This window comes from Fundulus heteroclitus, unplaced genomic scaffold (genome assembly GCF_011125445.2).
Source record: "Fundulus heteroclitus isolate FHET01 unplaced genomic scaffold, MU-UCD_Fhet_4.1 scaffold_59, whole genome shotgun sequence".
NCBI lineage: Eukaryota > Metazoa > Chordata > Actinopteri > Cyprinodontiformes > Fundulidae > Fundulus > Fundulus heteroclitus.
In genome coordinates, this window is record NW_023397022.1 from 106633 (window position 1) to 131310 (window position 24678).

At 43.0% G+C, this 24678-nt stretch overlaps 1 protein-coding gene across 2 annotated transcripts; it reads left to right on the forward strand.

Moving 5' to 3' along the window:
* Positions 1-314: 314 nt before the first annotated feature.
* On the forward strand, positions 315-24233 carry LOC110367004. Of its 2 annotated transcripts, XM_036133228.1 has the most exons (11): positions 347-409; positions 1015-1236; positions 4783-4859; positions 4936-5191; positions 5975-6738; positions 8857-14096; positions 21548-21746; positions 22972-23204; positions 23297-23587; positions 23652-23758; positions 23852-24233. In XM_036133228.1, exons 3-11 carry the CDS (start codon positions 4791-4793, stop codon positions 24085-24087), a joined length of 7395 nt encoding a protein of 2464 aa, XP_035989121.1. In that variant the 5' UTR covers positions 347-409; positions 1015-1236; positions 4783-4790; the 3' UTR covers positions 24088-24233. The 2 variants fall into 2 exon arrangements, with proteins under 2 accessions (XP_035989120.1, XP_035989121.1); XM_036133227.1 differs by lacking the exon at positions 1015-1236 and having other exon boundaries at positions 315-409.
* Positions 24234-24678: the final 445 nt, after the last annotated feature.

Here is a 24678-nt window from a genome sequence, read left to right on the forward strand (position 1 = left end):
TCTAAAAGGTTTTAACTGGACAGAAAGTCAGAATCATCTTAAAGGAAGTTTCTCTCTAATATTTATCAGGGTCCATTCTCAGTTATTTGAAGTTGTTTTTCTCCTGGTTGTTTCCTAACTAATGAAAGGAGAATTATGAATAATATGGATGTTCAGTGAAAGTCTGGAGCAGATTCTGACTCAGGTAGAAATGGCTGCATGAAAAAAAAACAGATTATCTGGGTGGAACAGGCAGGCAGAGGACATCTTTATAAACTTTATTTGGCCTGTGATGTCATCGCTGCCCTAAGCTCTGATTGGTCCCCTGCAGATGCTTTATAAAGCCTCAGAGCCGGGGGCCTCCCCCCACAGCAGCAGACTCAGGGGAGAGGAGACTTCCAGCAGGACTTGGTCTGCAGCCTTTGCTACAGTAAGTGTTTACAGGATCCAGGCTTTACGCAGGAGGCAGAACCTTCTGGTTCCTTAAGGCATTCACAGAGAACAGGGCAGAGGAACCAGAAAGCTGCAGGAAACTAGTCAGTCCAAAGGTCACAAACAGGGAAGACAGAGGAACTGGGAGATTTCCAGCCCTCCTGAGGTTGCTGGTACAGGTTGCTGCTCCGCTGGCAGCTTCAGTAACCTAGCTGTTGTTTCTGCAGGTGAAACATGCAGGAACCTTATTATAAGATATGTGATAGGCCACAGTAATGGGTATGTGGAGGTCAGAGGTCACAAGGATAATTAGCCAAATAGTGACATAAAACCACAGGAAGTGGCTGAAATGTGAAATACTGAGGGAAGTTCTCCTTGTTGGGCTCAGATTGTTGAATCGTATGATTTCTTTTTTTTTTTTGGAAGCAGCCGCATCTATTCCCAGTTATTTGAAGCTGGATCAAAAAGCTCTGTGTTTCTCCTGGTTCTGTTTTTATTTTTTACTAATTAAGGGAGAATCATTATCAGAAACAACAGATTACTAACTGTCTATAAACTGTCTATAAACAGCAACGTCAGTTTGACTCTGTGGTTTCTCCTCAGGGAAACGCTGCGGTGTCGACCCGTTAGCTCAGCGTCTCCCTGCCTTCCTGCTCTGCTGCAGCGCTGCTTCCTGGAAATCAGCTGTCAGGGAACAGGCTGCTTTCTCTTTCCTGTAAACCACGTGGTTCTCTGGGTCTGCTCCAGCTGGCCTGGCACAGCGGTTTCATTTTCAACCTACAGGAACAACCCAGGATCTGCTCCTGGTTCTGTCTCTGACCCCAGGTCAGTTTCCTCTGACAGACAGAAAACAACAGATCTTTGCCTGGTTTCTCTGTTCAGGTGAATCATGAAACTGAAGTGAACCATGTGGAGATTTAAAAAGATTTCAGTTTTCTGTATCATTTATAACCAGCAGGATCTGAGCCGACATGAACAGTTTTTCAATCTGTGCTGCAGAATCCATCATTAGCCATATTCAGGTACTGCACCCACAGGTGGCGCTGTAATAATCTAGTCTCAGATCTTAAAATGTCCTGACTAAAACAGAAGGGAAGCACAAGGAACAGAAACACATCAGAGATGTTCTCCAAACCTGTGGGTACCCTAACTGGGCTTTTGTCAAATCAGCAAGAAAATCCAAAAGACCCGCTGCAGAACAGAATGGTGAGAAGAATAAACGCAGAAACATCGTCATCCCAGATGTTGCTGGAGTCTCTGAAAAACTCAAGAGGATTTTCTCCAAACACAAAATCCCAGAACATTTCAAAGTAAACAGGACCCTCAGACAGAGGCTGGTGCAAAGGACAAAACCCCCAAACCTAAGATGAGCGGAGTGGTGTATGCAGTTCAGTCAGTGAGGAATGTTCTGATCTTTATATTGGAGAAACCAAACAACCTCTCCACAGACGCATGGCTCAACACAGGAGAGCTACCTCCTCAGGACAAGACTCTGCTGTCCACCTATACCTGAAGGACAAAGGACACTCTGTGAGGACCAACATGTCCACATTTTGGACAGAGAAGACAGATGGTTTGAAAGGGGTGTGAAGGAAGCCATCTACGTTAAGAGAGAAAGACCAACCTTAAACAGAGGAGGAGGCCTTTGGTTCCTACTCTCAAAAACTTACAACACAGCTATAGGATTAATTCCTGCCAGGTTTCCCTCCAGTTCTCACCTCCATGCAGGTGGGCTCAGCATTCCTCCAGGGAGCCAGGCTAACGAGGGGCCTAACGAGGGGCCTAACGAGGAGCCTAATGACTAAGGAGGCCTGCAGGTCTATAAAGCTGGGACTCCTCACTACTGCAGACATCTTCAGCTTCATAACAGAAGTCTAGTTGTTTTATTTTTAACCTTTTTTGGACTGATCCTGACCTGGATGACTGAGAATGTTAGCAAGTGTTTCACTAATGGGTTCACACACTGATAATTTAGAGCTACTTAGAAAATATTTCTCAGTTTTATTTTTTCTCATGAAACTTAATTTCTGGTCTCTACTTACCTAACCGTAACCCTAGATAAACCGGGTTAGAGTCTTGGAGACAGAACTAAGGTTCTGTTACAATGGGAACAAAGCACTGGGAAGACCTCTTGCTAATGACGGCTGAGTCCTTGCATGTCCTGCAGAAACCTTTGCAATAATAAACATGTAACAGAAGTATGGAGGGTCCTTAAGAAGCCTTGATGCTTCTGCTCTGTGAAGATTGTTTTTAACAGGAAAAGAAACAGAGGTCATGTTTGGTCACAAATGATTTTCAAATCTGGAAATGTCCTCATCCTTCTTTGGTCTGAAACAATCACCCTCTGTTTAAAACATGTCAACCATAGAGAAACCCGAGGAGATACCGTGGATTCTTCAGCTAAGTCGATCATCTCAGAGCTGGACCGCCGTCCCCTGAGAGATCTGGATCAGAAGCATGATGCTGTGCTATTACACACTGTTTTAAGTTATTTAATGTTTTATAAATAACTCTGTTAGGTATTGCTCTGGTGAATATCAGCCCAATCAGCTGATATCAGGACAATGATTGAGAGGAATGATTCAAGCTCTGGCGATCTTTTAACAGCAAAAGCTGCACACATATAAAATAAAGTAGTGATGACTTCTCTTCAAGTTCAAGAATTTATTAACAGAAATAAAATGAACATCCAGAGAACATCACTATGCAATGCTGCTTATCTGAATTAACACTATATTTCAATCAACATATCCTGTCTACTAGGCTAGTGAAACTTAACTAAAACTACTAAGCAACATTTAGATAAAAAGAGAAGCTAAGCTAAAGAACTATGTACACACAAAATATGTCTGATATCACTTCCTTTGTAAACAATATGAATTACTGTGTTGTTTCATTTATCAATCCCCCAACGCTCCTCCAAGCGTTCATTAAGCCTTCATTTAAAGAACTGTGCAATCTGACATTTCCTAAGAAATTAGAGTGAGCAAACAGGCATTACCTGTAGAGTGATTGTCACAGGTAACAAACCACAAACTTTCCATCAGAGGGCAATAGCCCTCCAGCTCTCTTTGAGTCTATTACTTTCTGATTTAATGTTTCTGAATTATTCCCTGATGGAAGTGGGTCAAACAGTGCATTGCCTGGGTGGGTGGGATCTGTGGCAATATGTGGCAATAGCTGGTCAACAGTTCTGATGAGGTAGTTGACCGCTGTACCAACTTCAGTAAGTCTTACTGAAGCATTCGCTGAATTCTGTATTTCCCAGGTTATATTCCAGTGTTTTTATCTTCTGCACTGAAGATAGGACAGGTTAGAACCTGAACCTGTATGAGCTCTACTGAGTTTTACAGGAAAGTTCATGTCATCTCAGATTTCTGGCCCTTTTATGGACATGCGCAGCAAAACCGTGTCTAGATCTGGTGACAGCATCCAATAATTAAGTCTTCACCACTCGTGCTAAAGCCTTCATCTCCTGCACTGTGCAGCTCCCAGACCACACTGGGAGACAAAATGCTTTCTTTTGTAGCTCTGTAGAAGTTTATGAGCAGCTAAGTAGAAAGTCCAGACCGTTTCAGTTTCCTGAGGAAGAGGAGCCGTTGTTGGGCCTTCTTCACCAGGTGGAGGTGTTCATAGTCCAGGAGAGGTCAGAGGAGATGTGAACGTCCAGGAACTTAAAGCAGTTAAAATGTTTCACAGCAGAGCAGATTCCACTATTTCCCCCAGACACCTGCAGCTGATCCTGCTCAGCTTCACCTCACCTCACAAACACTTTTTGGTCTTCTTCTAAATTGATTGAATTAAACAATATTCCGAACTCTACCTGTGAAAGTGTGGATGAATTCTAAACAATAATTGGCTTTCTAGAGTTAGTGAATAAGGAAACGGTGGAGTGATGAAGTTTTAGCACTTTTATTGAGAAACAGAGCAGAGATCACATAGATGGAAAGTAATCACACCCCACGGTCCGCCACGTCTGCCTTATTCTGCCCTGTTTCTGCCGCTCTTCCTCCCCGGCTCTCCCTTAATACCCGACAGCAGTACCATGAGATACCAACAGAGACGGTCATATCCCAAACATTCATTATCTGCATAGCAACACCGGAGAATTTGTTCTTGGCAATCAGCAGAGCCGAGGAGCTGAAGAATAATATTTCCATAACAAAAAGTACTTCAGCTGGAGGTAAAAAAGCTCGGGGTATCCCAGAACCAACATCCAAGGGTATTGTTCAATTCAATTCAATTTTATTTGTATAGTGCCAATTCATGAAACATGTCATCTCAAGGCACTTTACAAAGTCAAAATCAATCAGATTATACAGATTGGGTCAAAATTTGTTCCCAATAATAATATTTTCTTTCTCCTCACAGAGCTGAAAATGCCAATCATCATTACCATAACTAATGAGACCCCTTACACCTGGTACTACTCTTATGAAAAAGACAAGGTAAGTGTCTAAATCCTGCCTGGAGATGTGAACGAGTGAATGAGCGTTCATTGATGGTCTCTCTTGTTCTCCTCAGGATGGGAGCAAACTGAAGGCACATGGCACGGCCACTGGACGATGGCCTTTAGGGTTTTCTTTATTAAAATATCCATTCCGGATGTTTGACGCTGTGTTGGATAGAGGGATCTTCCTTAGCTATGGAGACCACTCTAGGTGGGACCTTCAATCTGACAATCGCATCGATGATTTCACTTTAAGAGAGAGCGATGATCGGAGAAACTTTGAGCTGGTCAACAGTTCTGATGAGGTAGTTGACCGCTGTCCCAACTTCGGTAAGTCTTACTGAAGCATTCGCTGAATTCTGTATTTCCCAGGTTATATTCCAGTGTTTTTATCTTCTGGACTGAATGATAGGACAGGTTAGAACCTGAACCTGTATGAGCTCTACTGAGTTTAACAGGAAAGTTCATGTCATCTCAGACCAAACTACCCAGTTTTACCACAGTTTAGATGATGGATCAACACTGCAGAGCTGATTCTGGATCATTTCCAGACATCAAGACAAACTCACAACTAATTAGGTTGACATCATTTTATATGTGAGGTGATTCAGTATATAAAAGGTCAGAGATCAGATACTGATACATTTCACTGTTACCTGTTGGTCACTAAGAGGCAGAGCATCAAACATCTGCTGAGTTCATGGATGGATGGATGGATGGATGGATGGATGGATGGATGGATGGATGGATGGATGGACGTTGCTTCAGGATATTTGATCAAACATCTGCTGAGTTCTGCTCTCTGCTCAGCAGTCATCCCTGAAAACTACAAGTCAGGAGCAAAAATTCAGCTTCTGTTAAGATTGCATTTCACACTGAAGCAACATCCATCCATCCACCCCTCCATCCATCCACCCCTCCATCCATCCATCCTTTCATACATCCAACAGGAACTCAGCTCTTTGCAGATTTTTTTTGTACTAAAATTCTATCAAAATTAAAGTAACTTTAATAAATCATCTATGGAAACTTTAGATCACGCTCTGTTGGATGTAATTACATGGAAGATAGAGTAAAATAATTCACAAGAACATTACTTAATTTTTCTTGTAGCAAGAATCGAAGAAGAGAAACGAGAACGAGAGGAACGCAAAAGACGACAAGAGGAAGAGAAACGCAGGAAGAAGGAAGAGGAGGAGAGGCGTCAAGCAGAGTTGGAGCGAATGAGAAAGATCCAAGAGGAGAGAAAGAGGAAACAGGAACAACAAGAACGTGAAAGACTAGACCGGGAACGCAGAGAACGTGAACGACAGAAACAGGAACAACTAAAACGGGAAAGACTAGAACAGGAACGCAGAGAACGTCAAAGACTAGAACAGGAACGCAGAGAACAGGAAAGACTAGAACAGGAACGCAGAGAACGTCAAAGACTAGAACAGGAACGCAGAGAACGTCAAAGACTAGAACAGGAACGCAGAGAACGTCAAAGACTAGAACAGGAACGCAGAGAACGTCAAAGACTAGAACAGGAACGCAGAGAACAGGAAAGACTAGAACAGGAACGCAGAGAACGTCAAAGACTAGAACAGGAACAACAAGAACGTGAAAGAGTAGAATGGGAGGAAAAGAAAAAACGTCAAAGAGCGCTGCTGAGGAAAATGCAAGAACAGGAGGAAAGACGTGTGGCAGAGCTGGAACAAGCCAGGAGAATCCAGGAACAGATTTACTGGGAGAATAAAGCCTCAGAGTGGAAGTTCAAGGAAGCTCAGGAAAGACTTGAGGAGCAACAACAAGCGAGAGGACAAGTACAGCAGCAGCAGAGTGAAGTTCTGCACCAGCTGCTGGACGATCACTCAGCTCACATCGAGAGAGATGAGGTAAAGTTCAAATTCTTCTGGTTTTACCACATTAACTATGATGAACAAAGTAAAAGCAGACTAAATCACGACAGTCGTTGACCATGGCTGTTGTTCACTAGAACAAGGTTTAAGATCTGCCCACCTCTTAGCGCCTCCATACCAGTGGTTCACACCGGAGCATGAGGTCCTCACAGAGCTGCAGCCTTCTACCATGGTCAGGTCCTCGAGGTTCGGTGTCCTGCAACCTTTAGATGTGTCCTGGTCCACCACCACCTCCTCAGTCTGCAGTCAGCTTCCCCAGAGTCTTACTATTCAATTCAATTCAATTCAATTTTATTTATATAGCGCCAATTCATGAAACATGTCATCTCGAGGCACTTTACAAAGTCAAATTCAATCATATTATACAGATTGGTCAAAAATGTCCTTTATAAGTGATTGCTTCAAAGTCTCTCCAAGCAGCATTCACTCCTCCTGAAAGAGCGTAGAGCCACAGTGGACAGTCGTCTGCATTGTTGATGGCTTTGCAGCAATCCCTCATACTGAGCATGCATGAGGCGACAGTGGAGAGGAAAACTCCCCTTTAACAGGGAGGAGAACCTCCAGCAGAACCAGAACCAGGCTCAGTGTGAACGCTCATCTGCCTCCACCCACTGGGGCTTAGAGAAGACAGAGCAGAGACACAGAAAGCTCAGAAGCTCACATTGACCCAGGAGTACTTTCTATGTTAGAGAAGACAGAGCAGAGACACAGAAAGCTCAGAAGCTCACATTGACCCAGGAGTACTTTCTATGTTAGAGAAGACAGAGCAGAGACACAGAAAGCACAGAAGCTCACATTGACCCAGGAGTACTTTCTATGTTAGAGAAGACAGAGCAGAGACACAGAAAGCACAGAAGCTCACATTGACCCAGGAGTACTTTCTATGGTAGATGGTAATAGAGGATGATCTGCCTCCGCTGATGATGTCACAGCTAACAGAACACCAGACCAGGTGTACCTTCTATGAAGAGAAAAGAGAGAGAACAAAAGGTTAAAAGCTGAAATGACAACAGTCACTTCAATGTCATAACGTATAAAGCCCTTAATAATCAAGCTCCATCATATATCAGAGCTCTGATTACCCCGTATGTTCCTAACAGAGCACTTCGCTCTCAGACTGCAGGTCTGCTGGTGGTTCCTAGAGTCTCTAAAAGTAGAATGGGAGGCAGATCCTTTAGCTATCAGGCTCCTCTCCTGTGGAACCAACTCCCAGTTTTGGTCCGTGAGGCAGACACCCCGTCTACTTTTAAGACTAATCTTAAAACTTTCCTTTGTGACAAAGCTTCTAGTCAGAGTGGCTCATGTTACCCTGAGCTACCTCTATAGTTATGCTGCTATAGGCCTAGGCTGCTGGAGGACATCAGGGTCTATTTCTCTCTCTCTGCTGAGTTCTCCTACTGTTCTCCAGTTTTGCATTACATTGAAATGATTGTCAATGAGAACTTCCTTTATTACACCTTGCACGTACTAATGGGTACAAGCAAAAAGTTCTAACAAACAATACCGTGAGAAGACCTTTATAAGTCACAGATGTGTGTGCGTTAAAACAAGGCCTGGAGGGATATATGCATTTGTGTTACTGCTTGAATAATGGTATTTTCTAAAAGGTCAAACAGATAATAAGATAAGAGATAAGAAATACCTTTGTTGTCCCTCAATGAGATAATTCAGATGTGACGAAGGCAAAAACACAGTTACCCACTAGATGAGTTATGACAAAAGCTAATCTCAAGTTAAGTTCTGAAGCAACAAAAAATAAACTTATCAGAAAGGCAAAAATAAAACAAGACTAAGTATGACACAGTTAGTGATAATATGGCTTATTCAGATAAAATTAAAAATTCAAGTTAAACACAGGAACAAGTGCAACATGTGCGATTGTACACACACCATAGAGTAGCTAAGTATGTGCAAACTGACATCAGCATCTGAGAGACTGAAGATACTCAGAGAGGAAATGCAATATTCAGTGAAACAGAGGAAATGCGCAATGAAAGGGACAACTGCCCATTACATGAGATATGATGTATTTGGTTGGTTTCATGTGGACGTTTAGACTTGATGCTAATGTTGTTTTAATTATCGTTCATGCAGGTTGGAGATGTGCAGCTCAAATTTGAAGAACTTATGTCAAGCTACGAAATCACAGAGAATGAAAAGTCAGAGATCAACCTTGAAGACAGAATGAAGTCTCTCCAAAATAAGCTGATGTTAGATTACCTAACACAGCACAATATCCCTGCCTGGTCACAGTGGGCTCTGGATCAGGCCACTGGATATGTGGATCTTTCCCTGACTGAGCGTTTCAGTGTCTTGGAGGCAGTGGCCAAGGTTACACTGGAGGGTGACCCTGATTTTGGGTCTGAACACATTACTGGACAAGACAAAAAGAATAAATTCTTCCTCAGTTTGCAAGATCAGCTGCAGATCTCTAACCCAACTCTGGCCAGACAGATTTTAGTAAATATTCTTGAAGTGACTTCTGTGTTGCCTAAACAAGGCAAGGAGATCCTCAGTCAAATACTTTTCAACAACATCTGGACTCCAAAAGAAATCAAGCTTTTCACGGGACGGACCCGGGGCGTTGATCAGGAAATAGTTTCAAAAATCCTTCATAAGGTATGCACCTATAAGCTAAGCTGTATACAGGCTCTCACAGCTCTGAGTCACCAAGATCCTATTGGATGCATAGAAGACTGTGTATTATGTGAGCTGGACAAAGATCATGAAACCATTTTGGATGAGATGCGAGAAAATAACTATCCAGAGCATCTCCTGTCACAACTGGAAGAAATCCTTCAATACGTTGAAGCAGTGTTGCCCAGATGTAAAGGAGTAGAACTAGAGTCAGACGTGATTGAGGATTGTAAAAGTTGGATAGTTTCAATAGATTTTGATGAACCCAACACTGATATGTTAAAGAGCATCCTTATTGTCATGTCAATAGCTGTGAAGCAATGCACCGCCTTCACCTCTTTAAGTGGAGAGAAGGTTCCAGGTTACTTCCCCAGATTGACTCAGCTTGCATCGCTGCTCTTACTGCTGCTACCTCAGTCCGGAGGGAAGAAGGGATGCCTCCTGGAAATTGGAACTGGTGAGGGTAAGACGTGCATCTTAGCCATGTTTGCCACTATCCAGGCTATACGAGGTACAGCAGTGGATGTTGTGACCAGCTCCCCTCTGCTTGCAATTCGAGATCAAGATGAGTGGAAAAAACTCTATGAAGTGTTTGGTGTGACCTCATCCACTGTTCCTCCACAGCATCAGACTAAAAGTTCCTTTGAGGATCATGACAAGCAGCTTGAAGAAGCTTATTCCATGCAAGTAGTTTATGGCACCGTTTGTACCTTTGCTGCAGACATACTGAGGCAAGAGTTTGAGAAGAAAACGACTCGAGGCTGCAGGAAGTTTGATTGTGTGATTGTGGATGAAGTGGACTATATGACGCTGGACAGTGGTGTTCAGGTGACATTCCTGTCACATCAAGCCAACGGCCTGAGACATCTGGAACAAGTCCTGGCAAGCATCTGGGCCATGCTGTCTGTCTGCCGACCAATAGAAATATTTGAAACAGGAGAGATCCAATGGGGAACTAGGATCCAGTACTGCCACAAGGTTGCCAAGCAAGCTGTGGTTGGTTCAGAAACAGACTTTTCAGAGGCTGACATACTGTGGCTGGGTGTGAAGCTGGGGCTTTATTCTCAGGAGGATTTGGAAGAATTAAATAAAGCAATGAGTCAAACTCAAACAGAACAAGAAAGCACTGAAGATACAAAATGTAAACTCCTTGGAAACATCATGGCCAAGTTGGGACACCAAGAGCAGTATCAGCTGTTCAGGGAACTTGAGACCAAAGTGCTTGAAGGCGTGGTGGTAGATTGTTACTCACTTGTGAACAACAAAGCCAAGCTGTATGGTAAGGACAGTTGTTCCAGAGACCCTGACATCCGAATGCTTCTTCTGCAGAATGGATGTGCCTGTGAAATCATGTCTGAGAAATCACTCATCGAGTCAGCTGTTGAGAAGGTAAAGTCTAGAATTAAATATTCTAGTGAGTGTTGCCTAGACTCAGTGGAGAAAACTAAGGAATGTATTGTGATTCCATCTTTCTTGAAAGAATACGTTGAGAATCAGTTACCCATTTTTGCAGAGAATGCTTTGAGAGCCATTCAGATGGCACCAGGCAGAGAGTACATGATTGAGAAGGCTCCAGAAGCTGACAGACCTGGTTTCTGCGGTGAGGACTCTCATCATTACGATGCCATAATTCCTGTGGACTTCCAGGCCAGTGGGGTGCTGGAGAAAAACAAGCGCTGGGGCGAAGGCCTTCAACAGTTTTTGGAGATGAAACACCAACTGGCGATTTCACAACTGTCCAATGTAACAAATTACATGTCAAATGTCCACTTCTTTAAAAAATACCTCACTGGTAAAGGCATTTTTGGAGTCTCTGGGACGTTAGGAGGTGAAGCTGAGAAAGCATTTCTAAAACGGCAGTACAAAACAGCCAGTTACGTCATTCCAGCTCACCGCCATAAGAAGCTAGTGGAACTGCCTGCAGTTCAGGTGAGTGGAGGAAAGACGGAGTGGATCCAGGTGATCTGTGACACTACATGGCGAGCAGCAGACAGAGGGCAAGTTGTTTTGATAATCTGCGAGGATGTCAAGACCGCAGAGGAGCTGAGGAGTAAAGTATGTGTGAGACGGCCTACCGAGATAACCATGTACACAATCAGTGCCAAGCACAACATTGAAAAGGAGACTTTCCAAAAGGGACACATCATCATTGCTACAAACCTTGGAGGCAGAGGAACTGACATCCATGTTCACCAAGAAGTCAATGAGTGTGGAGGTCTCTTTGTACTTCTCACATACTTCCCTGGAAGTCACCGTGTTGAGAGACAGGTGTTTGGACGCACTGCCCGCAAAGGAAACCCAGGGATGGCGCAGATGATACTGGACCAGGATCTGCTAGCACCAGCATACCAAGGCCATTCAGTGGAAACCATGAGACAAGTAAGAGAAGAGTATGAAGTCAGGCGTTTAGATGGTATGGAGAAAAATGAGCTGTTTCAAATTGAAATGAAGGAATACCTGTTCTCCATGTTTTGTGAATTTCTTGGTGGCTTTGACAAGAATTACACTGAAGAGGAGAGAATGGATGTCACAAGGCTGAAGGTAAAAGATCTTCCTGAGTGTTTTAGGAGCCATCGCCAAAAGTTTGATTATGAGATAGCAATCAATGCTTTGAAGGAATCGTGGGCTTTGTGGCTCATCCTCCATGAAGAGCATCTCAGTAGACGAGACGAGATCCACGTCCTGAAAGCAAACCTCATTAAAGATTTGAAGAAGACTGCTGGTCAAATCTTAAAAGGGAAAAGCAACAATTTCTATGACTTCATCAAACTGGCAAAAAGCAGAACTGAAATTCACCGCAGCAACAAAAATGAAAGTGACTTTGGAGCATTATCATACTGGCAGAGTGCTGAACAGTGTGATCCTTTCTACAGTGCTGTGGCTCTTTATAACCAGGCATACATCACAGTCAACCTGCGCAGGAGTGGCTACAAAACAAAAGCAAAGCAGTTATTGGAAAAAGCAAAGACTGCTGTGGATGTGTACCTCTCAGAATCAACAAACGCCATGATGTTTTACAATTTGGCAGTGACTAATGACTTTTTACCCCACCACAAAGACAGCAATCTGCAGACGCAAATAAAAGCTAGAATGAGCGTCTTCAAATGTTGGAAAGGATATATCGAGAATGCTCTGAAAATGCTTGAGCACATTGCCAGCAGCGAAGGAGATGCTGTCTTAGAAGACTCCAGTGTTTACACTCTGTCCAAAGACAAAGACCCCATCACTACCAGTGAACTAATGGTACTCCACGAGTTTGGCCTCTGCGTTGTGTTTGAGGTTAAAAAGAAGCCTGAGTTTTCCATTGACGCCTTTGCTTGTTTCTGTCTTGGGGTTCTCCAAGTTGCAGCAGGTGTTCTTGTTTGTGCTCTGTCCTACGGAAGTGCCAGCCAGTTTGGGCTTGGACTCATCTGTGAAGGCGTTTCTGACATGATTGATGGAATAAAGGGAATGCTACAAGGAGGCTTTGACTGGGCACAGTGGGCAATCTCCAAAGCCATCAGCATTGGGGTGTCTCTGGTTTTTGGTGGATTGAGCAAACTCAAGAGAGCTGCAAGTGCTGTCAAAAGTGGAGCAAAAGGTCTGATGGCTGGGTCTAAATGTAGCTCCATCATCACAGTGAAACAATGCTTTAAACATGCAGGAAAATATGCTGTTCAGGAACTGGGGAAGCAGGGGGGTGTCGCCGCGCTGAGCTATATCGTGAACAATGGACTTACAGCTTTATTTAAAAGGATTCTAAACGATACCTTCAAGGACAAAGTCTTTTCAATGATAAAAGATAATAGCCGTCTGGATTCGGCTCTAATAAACATCATTTGTTCAGCAGTACCAAAGACTGCCATGGAGCAGGGGGTCACTGACTTCAAAATAGACGTGGGGTGTGAGAATGAAATGCGTCGATCAGTGGACATAATGACCCATGACATAATCCCCGACCTGATGATAGACTGTACCAATGTTGGTAAAGTTCTTGATACACTTTCAGAGGTCTGTGGTTCTGTAGCACGGCACATGGACAAACAGAAAGAGATGAAAATGTTGAGGAAGATTTTGGAATCAGCTCAGTACATTAAACTTTGTGTAGAAATGCTGAATTCATTTCCCACAAAAGATGTTATTGAAAAAACCTTTGTGCCAAAGTTTATGCAAAGCATGGATCAGCTGTCACAGGAAAAGTACAACAAAGACGGAAGACACAAATTATCTGATGTGAAACGACTGAAAACAGACTTCCTCCAGATTATAGCCACCAGTGTTTCAGACTCATTTGTTGAAGCATGTTCAAGACACATGACCTCCATCATAACCAGAACCTGCATGACCAAAATAAACAGCGCTGCTGGAAATGCTGTCAGCAACCTGCTGGGCAGAGCTAACACTCAAAGTTTCTTTGACAACCAGCTCTATAAACACCAGACTAAAAAGATCATCCAAAGTCCATGTGCGTCTCTATCAACAGAGGAAAAACAGGACCTTCATTGTTACATAGAAGAAATTTCAGACGTCAATTGTCCTGCTTCAGCCTTGGACATCCATGTCCTCACTCAGAGTGATGCTCTCCAAGGCAAAGGCATCAGAGTGATAGTTGTGGATGCAGATAATAAGAAGCTTTCAGAGGATTATTTTCCAGGAAAGGACAGTTCTGCAGATGACGTTGTCCTCCAGCTGAGGAAAGATCCAGAAGCAGCAAAACAGTGAGTCTTGATTGAGACGTGTTCATGTTTATCTAGTGACATGTTTGACTGTGTTGTAGTCTGGAAGGCTCCATCAATTCAATGTCAGTTTACTTTATTTCTATTGCAACAATTTCCTCTCACTATATATTACAGAATACTTTCAATCCGTACACAGAAGAAAACAATTCTGTGCAATCATACAGACGTCATGCTAATTATCAGTGCAGTCAGTTCAGTTTCAGTCTCACTAAAAAACAATATCCACGTTGGTTCATAGGGGCAGAGTAGGATTGTCACAATTTAGCTCCTCAACACGTTTCAGTCCTATGTTTTATTTGGTCTTTTCATTACATTGGTTTGCAACCAGGTCATGTGACCATCAAGGAAAAGATTACATTAGGATTGTTGAGGGGAAAAAAGTGACAATTTGATCAATGCAAGAAAAAAACCTCAGCATAAAAGTCACGGGGGGGGGGGGGGGTATTTATCACCATTTGTGTGTGTGTGTGCGTCAGCATGGGCCCATGACTCTCCAGCTGCCCCCCCTAGCCTTACTCTTAGATGGTATATTATCAGCAGTTCAAGAAGGGCCCTGATCAAGTTCACAGGTGTCATGAGCGGGTCCAGGTGGGGTTAGAGTGTCTTGTTTGCAAAACATCCAGGAGAATTTGAGACTGCTAGCTCCAAGGCCAGCCATCAGGGCTCCAGATTGAAAAACAAGGAGATTGTTTTTGTGACAGGCTGACCATGACTTTTTGTCAGTCTTCAAGTCTCTGCTGGTCCGTCTTCATAGCAAGTCCCAAACAGCCAAATTTGTCTGACTTTCTGCTGTAAATCAAGCTAGAAACTTCCCAGAGGTCTTTCCATTCCACCATTCAGTTCAACCCCAGCCGGCATGTGATACTGTGCCAGTATGGCATCCAGCTTGCGGTGCTGTTCACTAATCATCTGAGTCTGGGTGATCACTCAGATGATTAGACCATCAGACCATAACAAACTCTCGGCAGCCTTATTAATGGCCAAAACTGCCGGCGAGATCTTCTGTATTTGCCGATATAATTCAATTTTATTCATATAGCACCAATTAATGAAACATGTCATCTCGAGGTTCTTTCCAAAGTCAGACTCCATCAGATCCTCCAGGTTGGTGAGAAAGTTTCCTCTCTAAGGAAACCCAGCAGGTTGCATCAAGTCTCTCCAAGCAGCATTCACTCCTCCTGAAAGAGCGTAGAGCCACAGTGGACAGTTGTCTGCATTGTTGATGGCTTTGCAGCAATCCCTCATACTGAGCATGCATGAAGCGACAGTGGAGAGGAAAACTCCCCTTTAACAGGGAGGCAAGGCAAGGCAAATTTATTTATATAGCACAATTCAGTACAGGGACAATGCAAAGTGCTTTACATGATTAAAATATAGCAAATTAAAACAGAATAAAAGCAAGTAGGAATAAAATGTAGATAGAAACTAGAATCGTTCAACTTCTGAAGAAGTTGAAGATGGCGCCCGCCTGGTGGTGCACGTAACCGTCAAAGGCAAAGCTTCCGAGTTCCTTGGTCGTAGGCTTTTATCACTTGGGGATTTTAAATCAACTCTTCTGAGTGTGAAAAGGATTTGTCTTCGTCAAAACCAGCCGACGGAAGAAGGTCTGCATCCAAGCAGCATGGAAAATTATTGTTATTAAAACATGATTAAATACTTCAATGTAGCATGAAAAAATGAAATATGTGAATAAAAATGTTAAAGGCATTACAAACTACTAAAGGAAGTACAAACTCTGTGAAGCAGAAGTTGGTGAGACCTTCCTAGAGCTACTTCTGGTTAGCAACATGCTAAGCGTTAGCCGCTAACATGGTTGTGTCCAGTGTCACCGGGTGATTGTACTCTGTTAGTTTGGTCCAAATCCTGTACTGGGAAGTTCCTCAAAAAGGGTGCCAATACTTAATGTCACCAAAGCTCACCAAAGGCCATGTGTCAGATCGGCCTCCTTTAGCAACTAAGCCTCACCAAATCTGGGCCCAGAACTCAACATTTGACAAAAATGGTGTGTAGTGCCATTTCCCACAGGTGAGTGGTGCTGTATTGGCCGGGGGGTAGTTCTTGCTGTTGCACTTTTTTCATCATTCATTCATTTATATCAGTTGTTCAAATTATTTATTTGTTACTTGTAAAAAAAAAAAAAAAAAAAATATTGGGTACCCCCGAGCGGGTTGCGAACCTGCGACCTTTGGTGCACTAGCCCAACACCTAAACCACTGTACCAAAAAAAAGTGTCAAGCTGAGCTCTGCATTTTTGAGAGGTCAACTGTGTCTAGGAAGTGGTTTTGAGAAGTGGTTTTTGGTTAATTTTGTCACCACAGTAACTTTAAATTGTGTCAAGTACAAATAGCACACTTCGCGGCGTCGAGACGCACGTTTTGATATATAGTTTGTGGGGGTACAGCCTACGGTTCGGGCTGTACTAACGGTGACGGAAGAATAAAAAGCAATAAAAATAAAGAAACCCTTATTAGGTGCATAGTATAAGGCCTCCGCCATGCATTTTCAATGCATAGGCGGGCGCCTAATTAGAACAAAGAAGTGGTGATTCAGTTAACTAGAACAGTTGAAGGCAATCCTAAACAAATGTGTTTTTAATCTTGATTTAAAGGAACTCAGGCTTTCCGCACCTTTACAATTTTCTGGAAGTTTGTTCCAGATAAGCGGGGCATAGGAACTAAATGCTGCTTCTCCATGTCTGGTTCTAGTTTTGGTTCTGCAGAGCAGGCTGGAGCCAGAAGACCTGAGTGGTCTGGAGGGTTGATGCCCTGATAACAAGTCTGTGATGGATTTAGGTGCTAATTCAGGGATTTATAGACTAACAGAAGTATTTTAAAGTCTATTCTCTGAAATACAGGGAGCCATGGAAGGACTTCAGAACTGGGGTTATGTGCTCTACTTTCTTAGTCTTAGTGAGGACGCGGGCAGCAGCGTTCTGGATCAGCTGCAGCTGTCTGATCCACTTTTTAGGCAGACCTGTGAAAACTCCGTTACAGTAATCAGTTCTACTAAATATAAACGCATGGATTAGTTTTTCCAGATCCTGCTGAGACATCAGTCCTTTAATCCTAGAAATGTTCTTCAGGTGATAGAAAGCCGACCTTGTAACTGTCTTTAGATGCTTTTGGAGGTTCAGGTCTGAGTCCATCACTACTCCCAGATTTCGGGCCTGATTAGTGGTTTTTAGCTGAAGCGACTGAAGCTGTGAGCTAACTTTTGATCTCTCCTCTATTGGTCCAAATGTTATTACTTCTGTTTTGTTTTTATTCAACTGAAGAAAATTTTGGCACATCCACATATTGAGGAGAACCTCCAGCAGAACCAGAACCAGGCTCAGTGTGAACGCTCATCTGCCTCCACCCATTCGGGCTTAGAGAAGACAGAGCAGAGATACAGGAAGCACAGAAGCTCCCATTGACCCAGGAGTACTTTCTATGTTAGATGGTAATAGTGGCTGATCTGCCTTCCCTGATGATGTCACAGCTAACAGAACGACAGAGAACAAAAAGTTAAAAGCTGAAATAACATGAAATATTGCACAATTGGAGAGCAGTAGGAGAACTCAGCAGAGTGAGAAAAATAGTTTATCTCTGTTTTATCTCCTAGTCTCTAGCAGCCGCTGTTTGTTGAAATACTGATTTACTCGCTGTTTCGTTGTTAGTCTAGACCAGTGGTCCCCAATCCTGGTCCTCGAGGGCCGGTGTCCTGCAACTTTTATTTGTTACTCTGCTTCAACTCACCTGAGTCAAATAATGAGGTCATTAGGAGGACTCTGGAGAACTTGACAGCACACTGGGGAAGTAAGTCAGGTGTGTTGGATCAGGGACACATGTAAAACCTGCAGGGACACCGGCCCTCGAGGACCAGGATTGGGGACCACTGGTCTAGACTGTGGGTATCGATGCATCCATGTTTCCCACTGTGTTAGTTGGACAGTCCATTGTTGTATAACAAGACCCTTCTCAGAGTTAGAGCAGCATATTTTTCATCATTAATTGAGGAGAATAAGAATAATCCTAGATTTCTCTTCAGTACAGTTGCCAAACTTACACAGAGTCATAGCTCTGTTGATCCATCCATTCCCTTAGCTCTTAACAGTAATGATTGTATGGGATTCTTCATAAATAAAATTGATTCCATTAAAAATAAAATAATTGCCATCCTCCCAAACATGATTACCTCGTTCTCAGTAAGTGAGGCAGCGTTGGAGGAATCTTTAGAACCTGCGCAGTGTCTGAACTGTTTAAAAGCAGTAGAGCTTTCTGAGCTATCTAAAATTTTAGCTTAATCTAAACCTTCTACCTGTATGTTAGACCCAATCCCAACCAAGTTTTTTAAGGAGGTATTCCCTTTGATCGGTGATCCTATTTTAGACATAATTAATCTATCTTTGGTAAATGGATATGTACCACAGGCTTTTAAAGTAGCTGTTATTAAACCTTTACTTAAGAAACCATCTCTTGATCAAGATGAGTTAGTAAATTACAGACCTATATCTAATCTTCTTTTCTTATCTAAAATTCTTGAGAAAGTAGTTGCTAATCAACTTTGTGAACATTTACAAAGTAATGACCTACTTGAGGAGTTTCAGTCAGGCTTCAGAGCTCATCATAGCATTGAAACAGCTCTGGTGAAGGTCACTAATGATATTCTCATAGCCTCAGATAATGGACTTGTGTCTTTACTTGTCCTGTTAGATCTCAGTGCTGCGTTTGATACAGTTGATCACAATATTCTCCTACAAAGACTTGAGCATACTGTAGGGATTAAGGGGAAAGCATTAGGCTGGTTTAAATCTGATCTGTCAGACAGATTCCAGTTTGTTCATGTTAATAATAAATCTTCCTCAAACTCTAGGGTCACCTGTGGAGTACCACAGGGTTCAGTCCTTGGACCAATTCTATTTACTATATATATGCTTCCGATTGGCAAAATTATCAGACAGCATGTGATTAATTTCCACTGTTATGCTGATGACACTCAGCTATATTTATCCATGGATCCTGATGAATCCAATCAATTACTTCGACTGCAGTCATGTCTTGATGACATCATAAGCTGGATGACTTTAAATTTCCTGCATCTAAATTCTGACAAGACAGAAGTTATAATCTTTGGACCAGAGTCCTCAAAAAATAAACTTCTTAATCAATCACTTAATATGGATGGCATTAACTTGGCCTCTGGTAATAAAGTTAAAAATCTTGGTGTTATTTTTGAACAAGACATGTAATTTAAATCCCATATTAAACAGGTTTCCAGAGTTTCCTTTTTTCACCTCAGGAATATCGCCAAAATTAGAAACATTCTGTCCAGGAGTGATGCTGAAAAACTAGTCCATGCATTTGTTACTTCAAGGCTGGACTATTGTAATTCTTTACTATCAGGAAGTCCACAAAATGCAGTTCAAAGCCTTCAGCTGATCCAAAATGCTGCAGCAAGAGTTCTGATGAAAATCAACAAGAGGGATCATATTTCTCCAATTTTAGCTTCCCTTCATTGGCTTCCTGTTAAATCAAGAATAGAATTTAAAATTCTTCTTCTAACGTATAAAGCCCTTAATAATCAAGCTCCATCATATATCAGAGCTCTGATTACCCCGTATGTTCCTAACAGAGCACTTCGCTCTCAGACTGCAGGTCTGCTGGTGGTTCCTAGAGTCTCTAAAAGTAGAATGGGAGGCAGATCCTTTAGCTATCAGGCTCCTCTCCTGTGGAACCAACTCCCAGTTTTTGTCCGTGAGGCAGACACCCCGTCTACTTTTAAGACTAATCTTAAAACTTTCCTTTGTGACAAAGCTTCTAGTCAGAGTGGCTCATGTTACCCTGAGCTACCTCTATAGTTATGCTGCTATAGGCTTAGGCTACTGGAGGACATCAGGGTCTATTTTTCTCACTCTACTGATTTCTACTGTTCTCCAGTTTTGCATTGTATTACATTGAAATGACTGTTGTCATTTCAGCTTTTGTCATTTCAGCTTTTAAGTTTTTGCTCTCTCTCTTTCCTTCATAGTAGGTACACCTGGTCTGGCGTTCTGTTAACTGTGACATCATCCAGAGAAGACGGCTCACCCGCTACTACCATCTAATGTAGAACAGATTACTAGATCAATGTGTGCTTCTGTGCTTTTTTGTTTCTCTTGTTGTGTCTCTGTTCTGTCTTCTGTAACCCCAGTCGGTCGAGGCAGATGACCGTTCATACTGAGCCTGGGTCTGCTGGAGGTTTTTCCTTCCCGTTAATGGGGAGTTTTTCTTCCCACTGTCGCTTCATGCTTGCTCAGTATGAGGGATTGCAGCAAAGCCATGTACAATGCAGACGACTCTCCCTGTAGCTCTACGGTTCTCCAGGAGTGAATGCTGCTTGTCGGGACTTTGATGCAATCAACTGGTTTCCTTATATAGGACATTTTTGATCAATCTGTATAATCTGACTGATTTTGACTTTGTAAAGAGCCTTGAGATGACATGTTTCATGAATTGGCGCTATATAAATAAAATTGAATTGAATTGAACTAACTCCTGCTACTGCAGTAGCAGCATTCCAGTGGAGCCTTATTGTCTTCTCGAGTCCATTTGCCATCAAAGTGTCTTGGTTCCTAAAAACTTGACTCAAACCTTGTTTCTCCGGGCCACATCACCTGTTTAAGTGCTCTCATCATGTATTATGAGGTAGGCAACCAACACTGGATGATATATCTACATAGATGTCCCCGAGAGGGTTGGACTTCTTGAGTTGCTGGAGGAAGTCCAGTCTCTGCTGAACGGGGGGTTCCTAGGAACTGGTCCACAGCACAGTGTTGCTGATGGTGTTGAGGGGTGTTCTCTAGAAGTCCGACATCAACTCCACAGTCACGAGTGGGTTAATCTCCCCGTGGTTTCTAACCCACCAATGGACCAACCAGTCTGGACCCTGTCTGTATGTAGACTCCTCAACATCCTGGGTGAGTGAGAGTGGTGACATCTGAAAATGTGGGGCCGGTCAGCTCCCAGCCTCACCTGCTGCTTCCAGTCAGTCAGGAAGCTGGTTATCCAGGTGGGGGCTGGTGGTGGGATCTGGGTGAGCTTCTGGAGGAGGACGACTGGGCTGATGGTGCTGAAATATTCAGGCTGACAGCATCATCTGGTGAGCAAACTGCAGGGGGTCCAGCAGGAATCCTGGGACTTCCTTCAGATGCTTCATCACCAGTGATCTTTCAGTTCTTGTTTTTTACCCTTTCAACATGCAACACAAAAAATTTGATTAAATCACTGATAGCTAAAAATGAATGATATCCAGGTCAATGAGGAGTGGATGGAAACTTCAGCTACAGACCTTCCGATTTGTTTCATTTGAAAATTTCTGGCATTTTCAAAACCAACCCATTTTTGAACTCTTTGTAAATGTGTTTTATGTATTTTCATTGTTCCATTTGTTCGTGTTTTTGTCATTTTAAGGACGATCACTGAACGGCTTGCTGGTAAAACGAGGCCCTACGCTGGACATTTTGAAATTCTGAGGCCTGATGGTTCTGTGACTCCAGTAAACTCTGAAGGTCAGAACTGCTTGTATCACGCTGTGGTTCAGGCCACCAGCAGAAGTCCAGCTGATGTGAAACAGAAGGCCTTGAACCTTCGAAATCAAGTAAAAGATTCTGTGAGTACCGTTCACACGTCTATTCATTTCCAGTACCTGCTTCTCCCTGCTGGGGGTCTGGTGGGGTACTCCCTGGATGGGTCGCCAGTCCATCACAGTGGACTACAGCTAGTCACACATGGAGTATAATTACAAAATTCAATACATCCACTATTATTATGTTTTATATGTACGTATGTATAAATTACACACTTTTACAAAAATTAGAAATTTTGAGAAAGACCACCAAACCGTCAATTTGTGCTCCAACGACGCTTTCAGGCTTCAAACCTGTCTGGTTCACATGGAAAGGCTCCTTATACACCTTTCATAACCCCCCCCCCCCCCCCCCCCCCCCCATAACAACCACCCCATAACCCTGCATGCACAGCGTTGGTAGACGATGGATGAAAGCTTTGTTTAATTAGACAGTAAAAACCCACTGAATTTAGTTATGCTGTAAATAAATACAGTAGAGCCTGGTTTATGCTTGATGCAGCCACCAAGTCTGCACGGCTATATTATTATCCATCCATCCATCCATTTTCTGACCTGCTTAATCCCTCATGAGGTCACGGGGGTTGCTGGTGTCTATCTCCAGCGTTCACTGGGCGAGAGGCGGGGTTCACCCTGGACAGGTCGCCAGTCTGTCACAGGGTGACACAGAGACAAACAGCATGCACAAGGAGAACATGCAGACTCCATGCAGAAAGACCCAGGGTTGGACTTGAACCCAGAACCTTCTTGCTGCAAGGCACCAGTGCTACCCACTGCGTCACTGTGCAGCCCCGGCTATATTATTATATATTATATATTTTGGCTACCACGCCCCTCCGCCCGGCCAAAAGTTTCCACAATGTGCAACAGGGAAAATATGGCGGATGAGCAAACGCTCCCTCTGGCGAAGGTTCGTAAATATCGACATCTTTATGATTCGGACCAAAATGATCACTGTGATCAACAAATTAACAATTCCTGGAAAGAAATCGCCATCACTCTGGGAAGGAAGTCAGAGGCTGAATGTTGGAAACACAACTATGTGTTCTTCCTCTACATGTAATGGGGTGTAGTATGCTTAGCGTAGGAGTGCAGTGCTGCCCTCTAGAGTCTAGGAGAAAAGTGCTACTTCAAATGCTGCAGATGTTGTGTTCTCACGGCTCATTTCTGCACAGGACATACGTGCATCGAGCATAACGCAACCTTAAAGCTGTTGAAATGCTTCTAACATGCTGTTGTCGTCGTTCAGCTTCTACAGGAAACACACAGGTATGCAGCAGCCCTGCACCTGCAGAGAGGATATGAAGAAACACATCAAAGTTCAGGTAAATACACCATCAGGGGAGGAGGGAGAAAGACACAACACGTGAGCAAAGAACAGTTTAAGAACACGATGAACACGACGGAGCTGGAGGATCTACCTGAAGGTGAAATCTCCATTATAAACACCTACAATCTGGGTCTGGTTGGCACCTTTGATGAGTGAGTTCTTCTGTCCGTCTCTTTAAAATCACAACAGTGGCTCCCCAGTGTGCACGTCTCCTCATCTCTGCTTTGTTGTTTGATTTGTGAAGTATCAAAGGACTGCGGAGGACCAATAGATCCAACACCAAAGCTGATAACAACAGCAAGCATTCTCCTGTGAATGCAGACCACATCCCACCTAAAAATACCTTCCAGAAAGCTTTCGAGATGCTACAGAAACCAGAGAACGAAGAGCTAAAGCAGAGCATTAAAACAAAGAACCCAAAACTGTATAAACTCATTGATAAAAATGGAAACCGTGGGCTCTGCAGAGAGGTTCTAACAGAACATCACCGGCAGGCCCTGACCACCGGCAACAGCAAAGGGGCTCATTTAGTCAGGTGAGACTTTGTCAGTTCCTGTAGGCGCTGAGCTCTTTGCTGACTCTGTTTCTGCTGCTTGCAGGGAGAAGCTCTCTGAAGTCCTTCTCTCTGGTGACGCCAATAAACTGCTGAAAATGTCTCTGATCGTGGCCAATCCAGAGATGTCTGAGACTCTGAGGAGAGATGCAGGTGCTGAGAACACGAGTAGAAACAGGAGCAGAGTCAATGAGGAGCATTAAAGCCTGATTCCAACAGGTCGGCTAATGTTTGGTTTGTGTGCAGGAATCCACCAGCAAAGTAAAAGAACTGCATTCATGTCCAGAGAAACAACCAGGAGTTACCACACGGTGGGAGACAAGCTGCTGCTGAATAAATACTGTGAGATGGGAGTCATCGACCAGAGTGCTAAAGATGATCTTCAGCAGTGGACCAAGTCCCAGCTTTACTCCAGGAACTCACCAGAATATCATGAACTGCTTGAAACGCTGACGTCATCTAGAAGAAATCAGAAACATTAGAGATGTGAATTTATCTGCCTGTATGAACTGGTTGATCATTTGTTCTTGAAATACCAGCATTATTTTGGCTGTTAAAGGTAATAATTGGATCTGGAACAGCAAACTCTGCACACATATAGAATAAAGGAGTGACAACTTATCTTCAAGTTCAAGAATTTAATAACAGAAATAAATGAACATCCAGAGAACATCACTATGTAATGCTGTTTACCTGAATTAACTCTATATTTCAATCAACAAATCCTCTCTACTAGGCTAGTGAAACTTAACTAAACTACTAAGCAAAATGAAGACAAAAAGAAGCTAAGGAACTATGTACATGCAAAAGAAACAAAAGACAAAACAAAAGTGGTTCATCATCATCAGAATAATTCAGTGAATCCTGGTTCACTGCTGATCTGACTTAAAGAACATGGAATGGAGTTAAATTAGCTTAACTAATGTAGAACATTTGGCATGTGTTTCAACCACTGATCTCTATTTATTCACTGGAGTGCTGATTTTGCTGAAAAACTGAAGTCACTGGCCGCCATCTTGCTACTCCCTACTCTCCCAGAATCCCACAGGATTTGGTTGCAACAACAAGCAGTT